Below are 6,969 nucleotides of genomic sequence, written 5' to 3' on the forward strand. Positions count from 1 at the left end.
CTTAAAAAGATATCCACACACAGAAAAACTTCCCAAAATGTGTCACTGGGCTGAAGCCCCATGAAGGTCTTTCGCTGGACCGGTCTCACAAGGATTGCGATCAGCCAGGATTGAAAAGATGAGAGGAAGGAGTGCATGTTTGTGTGTGTGTGTGTGTGTGTGTGTGTGTGTGTGTGTGTGACTGGGCATTTAAACCGGCACTGAGCTGCAGGGGATCAGTGAGCAACAGTGCCACAGTTACTGAGTTCAACACCTATACAAGTTGGAAATTATACTGTATACTGAAGGGGTTTTGACATTTCACTGTCTTCCTGAGTACCCCAGCGCTAGTTGGTGCAGGTTTACTAGGCCTACTTACTAGACTAGACTGGGTAAACCCAGCCCGATCTGCCAGCGATTTTGCCCTGCAGCTCAGGCTGGAAACCTGCATATCTTTCTCTCCTGCTTCCTGTCCACGTTTGCTGGAAGCAATCACAAACGGGCTTATCCACCAGGCGCACCCAGATTGCTGGTCTGATTGGTTGAAGGACTATCCTAATGCGCACAGAGTCATCTGAAGTGTCCTGCCTCTTGTGCAGTAGAAATGCAGAAACACAGACTGAGACTCCCCAGACTAAATGTTCAATCTTAAAAGATTGAGCTTAGTCTGGTGATAGCCAGGCCACTAGTAGACTACATTCCACAACAACAGAGTAAACACCACACCATTGGTACTGCAGCATAAAGCATGATATGTGGAGTTGGTTGATGGGGTTGAGAGGTACAGTACGTTCCACAAACATCATGCCAAATCAGATCATTTCATTTTTTACACTGTTTTATTGATACACACTACATTACAACCTTCTTCTTTTTCGACAACAGAAGGAAGTGATGTCATAGACGCTTGATTTCTGATCTGAAGCTCTCGTGAGTCATGTCCTGGAGCAGCAGGAGGGGGGAGTCTGTCAGGGTAGACATGGGGGCTCCAGAGCCACAGGACAGGACAGTTTCGCCCCTAACACAGTGGAGTCAGCCACAGGCCTCAAGGCACTGTGTGTGTGTGTGTGTGTGTGTGTGTGTGTGTGTGTATGTTTGTGTGTGTGTGTGTGTGTGTGTGTGTGTGTGTGTGTGTGTGTGTGTGTGTGTGTGTGTGTGTGTGCTGTGCAACCGGTTATGATACAAATCTCCAACACTGTAAATTAAACATCAAGTCCAGTAGGCCTATTGGTTCAAATGCCATGAGTAGGCCTACGCTACATGTGAAGTCAGCAGGCTATAGATTAAAAGCATTAAAAGAATGAATGAGATTAATAATTTGGAGGGAAATAGTAGCCTTTTGTCCTGACTGAGGTAATTTTATCCTGACTGAGAAACTATTATTTTGGCTACCTTATTCCTTATGTTCTCAAGGGATAATGGGATAATTGAAGCTATCATTCAGCCTAGATGTTTCAGTAGGTCTGGTGGCAAATTAAAAGATTGAGAGCAAAATTCATTCCCTCTAATATGAATGAATAGCCAAATGTTTTAATAATTGAATTTCAAATAAAACACGTTAAAACTTAAATTGTATTCCTTGCGTGAAACCGTGGAGGTGTGCAGAGATCACATCTAGGCCTACTGTATATAGGCTATAATGTGTGCAGAGATCCTACTGATAACCAGTGTGTGTAACGTCGAGTGCTCTCTCTGATCGGAGACACGATTGGAGTAATATCCTACCGGCGGAAGTTTCAGCTCAGGTAGGAGGTGTGTCCCAGCAGATCATGTTCTGCGAGTGCGGTAGGGAGAGATTCACCTGCCTCTCGGTGCGACCGTCTCAACAACGGTCTCTGCTGCCGCGGTGCTTGGGATCGTTACCATGGCTTCGACACCAAGTAAGAACAGAAAACAAGACGCACCTTACATTCAATACGCTACAGAATCGTATGTCTGTCAACGCAGTTGCATGCTGTATAGCCAGCTAGTCAGTGTCAGTGTGTGACACATTAATAATCGCTACTTTGTTTTCTTTTTTTTTCTGTACTGAATTGCTGTTCTGTTGCTTTGTCCTTTGGACGTCTTTTACAATAATAGCCCAATACTGTAAGCCTATAGGCTACTGCTTTGAAAATATGGCAGTAGCCTAGGCTTACTAGAACAGCCTATTCTGTTATTTGCTGAATTTAGTATTTTGTAAGCCCTTCAACTGCAGTTCACGTGAGAGAGAAAGTGCAACTGATCTGTATCATTTCACCACTGAAACTTGTCCGACTGGATAAGCGCGTTTGGTTCACCAGCTATAAGTTTAGGTAAATAAAGGAAACTTTTCCCACACAATTTATTTGTGTGACATACGCTTGAAGTTACCAATGTGACTACAGACATTAAGCCTGAATCATAAAGCCTGAATTTTTGCAGAAATGATAGACCAAATTTTATAGTTCTGTGAATTCACTCACTGTTTAGGCAACTGGCTTCAGAAAATAAATGAATACACTAATATATTTGTTCTTCACTGAAAGATCACAGGAAACGATAATTGTCTCATATCCAATGGTCTATCAAACCAACTGACCAGCGGTGTATAATTCCTGTAGATAATAACACAGAGTTCATCATATGGTAGCTGTTCAACTCCCCAATACACAGGGTAGTCTGTTATAAGCGTATCCACCCTAATTGCCCCCTGGTCAGACAGACCAATCCAGGCCATTTCATGGTGGCTGTGACCATGCACATAGCTACGGCAAGCCGAATGAGCATTTATTCCGATATCTTGATATCAAGCTACAGTGTCCAATACTAGTGAGTATTTTCTGTAAACTTGTTAACTAGTCTAGTGAACCACATTTTCAGCACTAGTTAAGTAATAAGAGCCCAAATGCTTTCTAGTTAACTAGTGAAGACAGACATGCACACTTTAACTAGTGCAGGAAATGTGGTTCACTAGTTAACTAGTTTACAGAAAAGACAAAAGATTGGACACTGTAGCTTGATATCAAGACATAGGAATAAATGCTCATTCGGCTTGCCATACATGGCCATGTTATAGCTCATGTGCTAAAGCTAGCAGGTATACTGTATATATGGTAGACTAGACAGTGAATGCAGTGGATGACACATGCATGCAGGCACCTCATGCTCTTCTCCTCTGCTGTTCCAGAAGCAGGCAGCCCAGCGATGGAGGCCGCCGTGGGCTTCATCCTGGGTGCGGTCGCCGGCTGTGCCCTGGGAGCCACGGAGGGACCCATGAACCAGGCGGCGGCGGCGCTGACCTCCGGGCCACACCTGAAGGTCATGACGGACGCCGTGGGAGACGTGGGGCCCCTGGGTGTGGGGACGCTCATCGGGGCCACGGCCCTCTCTACCGCCGTGGCGTCCGCCGTGACGGGGGTGACCATGGCCTCCCTGGTGGCTCTGATGCTACTCAGAGTGAGGCGACGCAGAGACGGGTCCTTGGGAGTCGGGGCGCTCGTGTGGGTGACCTCCGGGCTCGCCGCTGTTGTCGGGGCGACGGCCAGCGGAGCGACGCTCGGGGCGGCGATCGAGATGCTCGCACGGGCCTCGGCGGCGGCCGGACTGCTGTGGGGGCTGCTGGCGTTGGCGCTGCTGACGCCGTTCCTGCGCGCCGCCCTCTTGCGGCTCGGGGGCGCGGAGCGGCTCTGCTGCGGGATCCTGGAGCCCAGCGAGGAGGACCGGGAGAGGGAGCGGAGGCGGCAGGAGGCGGCCGCGGACGAGCAGAGGCAGAGGGTCGCCGTGGAGATGGAGCAGAGGATAACGATGCTGGAGGAGGGCGCTGGAGACGGGAACGCGGACGCCACGCAGCAGCAGCAGCAGCAGCATCGGGTCGCCTGGGAGACGCAGTGGCGGGAGAGGAAGGAGGCCGAGCGGGAGGAGAGGGAGCGGACGGAGCTGGAGACGGAGCAGAGGAGCGTCTCCGAGCGCGTCGCCAAGGCGATGGCCCAGTACGTGGACCTGCTGGCGTTCTCGGGCATCCCGATGACGGTGACGGCGGCCGTGACGACGGGCCTCGGGCTGTTGGGGTTCGGCGACTACCGCTTCGTCTTCATGGCCCTGCTCGCGCTGGTTCTCGTCATGACCTTTGCCCTCATGAGGTCGGCGAAGCTGAGCTTCTGGAAGTTCGCCGGCTGCATGGGCCTGTTCGCCACCTTCGCCATCGCCGTGCTGACCGTGCACGCCGGGCAGGAGGTGGCCGGGGACTCGGCCAGGCTGAGAGCGGCGGGGAGAGAGGTCCCGCCCCGCGAGCTCCTCGTCGCCGCCATGAGGCAGCGCTCGTCCCTGGAGGCCGTCGCCGCGGGCTTCTTCGTGGCCAAGCTGTGCCAGGTGGGCCTCGGGGCCACCGTAGGAGGACCCCTGGGGCGGCAGGTGGACGGGAAGGTGGTGGTGGGGGCCGGGGGGGCTGTGGCGGCCACCCTGGGTCTGGTGCGAGCCTCGGCCGGGTTCCTGGGCGCGGGGGGCACGGCGGGGGCCCTGCTCGGGGCAGTCGGAGCGTCGGGGGTGTCTCTGGGGTCAGCGGCGGCCATCGCTGTAGGCTGGTCCACGTGGGCGGGGACTGTTGCCACGACAGCGGGAATGGTGACGGGGGCATTAGCCACTGGGAAATGGGACGTTCCCAACTTAATTCAAGTGCCTGTTGCGTATATGTTTGCTATGACCACTCCCTACTGACAGAGCTGCAGTATTGCTTATTTATTAGTTCAGGAAGATATCTAAAATATTGTCTAACTCACAGTACAGAATTGCATCCTCAGAGATGCTCCCTGAAACACTGCTGACCGCCAGCATAGTTATCAATAAATGTATTTTACTTTACTAATTTTTTATTTGTTTTCCAACAAATGTGAACATAGTTTGTTTTTTAAGGACATGTGAAAGTGTAAAATGCAAAGACAATGTTGTTTGACACACAACATTAATATTTTATGATAAGAGCCAGACAGTTTTTGGTATTTGAATATATGTATTTCTAAATATTTAAAATCCCATTAAAATGTTAAAATGTCAAATGTATGGCAGTGGTTACGGTCTGTGCCAGAACAAGAGCAATAAAGTGTACTGAAATCCCGCTTACAGTAGGGGGCAGTGTTTCTCTGTGTAACATGCCACGGTTCCTTCACAGTCATGGAACAAAGAATAAGAACTTTGAATATGAATACAATAAACATTAAGCCTGAATAATATATTTCTGCAGTAAGGATAGACCTTACAGATATATTCACTCACTATTTACTGACTTCAGAAAATAAATGAATACATTAATATAGATGTTATTCGCTGAAAGGTCACAGAAGGAAACGATGCTTCTCACATATCCAATGATTTGATTCTTCACAGGGTCTATCAAACCAACTGACCATAAATGCAAAATACCTGAAGATGGTAACACAGAGTTCATCTTCATATGTTGGCTGGTCAGTTCCCCAATACACAACGTTGAATGTTATACGCCCACCATCCACCCAGTGGAAAACCCGATCTGCCTCCTGGTCAGACAGACCAATCCAGGTGACTTCATGGAGGCTGTGCAGGAACCTTTGTTCTTCTTCACTGTTGATGACCACCAGGTCAGCACCTCTGTCCTTACAGTCCTGTCTACTCTCAGTCCAGGATTTCTTCTCTGTGGACACGTAGTAGGTGCTGGTCTTGAAGCCGACCCATCCCTCGCACGAACCCTCCATCCGACAGAGCTTCGTCTCAATCTCCCGCTTGTCCTTAAGTAGCTGCTCTATCTCGGCAGCCTTCATGCTGGCCAGGTTGTTTAATTCTGCCTTCAGCTGCTCTATCTCGGCAGCCTTCATGCTGGCCAGGTCGTTTAATTCTGCCTTCAGCTGGTCAATTTGAGCAGATGTGGTGTTGGTCAGGTTGCTGATGACTGCCTTTAGATTGTCCTCCGCGGTGGAGTTCATGTAATGCCATCGTAGGAAGATGCTCAGGCTCAGCTGCAGAATGCATGTGACCGTGAAGCCCACTGCAACAAGCGGGTAGATCCAGGTCCCGCGACCCCCTGCGTTCAGCCTCCTGCTCTGGATGTCCTGCTGGATCTCGCTGGTCCTAGTGCCCACTTGCTGCCCATCTCCTCTATGGCCCTGGACACAGAGTGGGTCAACATTAATATACTCTTCACCTGCCATCTTAGAGTTTTAGATAGAGCTTTTTCAGGCACACCACTGTTTTTCCAGCTTCACCGAAGAAAGCGACTCAGTGTCTGTATGTGATACTGGGTGCTTTCCTCCTTTTATGTTCAGAGTGTATCTGTGTGAAATGATAATTCAGCGGAAGTTAGGTAGGTGGAAGAGGGCGGGCCAAGGCCTACCAGGCTCCCCACAGTGCCATGCAGGTGCATGTAGTTCAGTGTCAGCACATGTAGCTCTTACACATTTAGAAGTGATATCAACGCTGATAAGGAAAGGGACTTCTCCTTCGCTAATTTCCCACGGAACTAGTGAACACTTTATCTAATTTCATATCCTCTCCTATCCCTATCTTTGTTCTATCTTGTGCTATCTTACTTCGCAGATGTCACCATGCAAAAACAGCTATTTTCCTTCATGTGTTCAGGCTGTCTTTCTGTTTCTCCTGTGTGTTCTTGTACTGTATGTAATATGGTGTTTATATGGTTTTGTTTCTTTTAACTTGCATAAAACACTGTCCAGTGGCTTATACACAATGCGGCTTATATGCGGGAAATTACTGTAGTTTATAGTTTGTAGACTACTGTCAATCCCATGTTGAGTTATTGATAGAAAGATAAATGGTTTATTAATAAATGGTTAATTTGCCTATTGCTTATACACTTCAAAACTCGTCAAAACTCTACACACAGCCAGACATAGAACTTAGACTCAAACATATAGAACTCAACAATATGCCAAAATGAAACACTGCAATCAAAACCCAATAATCCTGTCTAAAATGTAATTATTGCAACAAAACCAAACACAAATGCACCATTTGAATTACTCTACCAAATCAACAGCAACACAC

The 6,969-nt window shown here is 48.7% G+C and overlaps 2 protein-coding genes across 2 annotated transcripts; one reads left to right on the plus strand and one right to left on the minus strand.

Moving 5' to 3' along the window:
• Positions 1-1,753: 1,753 nt before the first annotated feature.
• Positions 1,754-5,050, plus strand: LOC134082466 (uncharacterized). The gene is made up of 2 exons (XM_062538203.1): positions 1,754-1,859; positions 3,128-5,050. The coding sequence occupies exons 1-2, from the start codon at positions 1,844-1,846 to the stop codon at positions 4,651-4,653; spliced, it is 1,542 nt and encodes a 513-aa protein (XP_062394187.1). The 5' UTR covers positions 1,754-1,843; the 3' UTR covers positions 4,654-5,050.
• A 190-nt stretch (positions 5,051-5,240) lies between these two features.
• On the minus strand, positions 5,241-6,157 carry LOC134082467 (CD209 antigen-like protein C). Its single transcript, XM_062538204.1, has one exon. The coding sequence runs from the start codon at positions 6,114-6,116 to the stop codon at positions 5,268-5,270; it is 849 nt and encodes a 282-aa protein (XP_062394188.1). The 5' UTR covers positions 6,117-6,157; the 3' UTR covers positions 5,241-5,267.
• Between the last annotated feature and the right edge of the window lie 812 nt (positions 6,158-6,969).

This window comes from Sardina pilchardus, chromosome 6, assembly GCF_963854185.1.
Source record: "Sardina pilchardus chromosome 6, fSarPil1.1, whole genome shotgun sequence".
NCBI lineage: Eukaryota > Metazoa > Chordata > Actinopteri > Clupeiformes > Clupeidae > Sardina > Sardina pilchardus.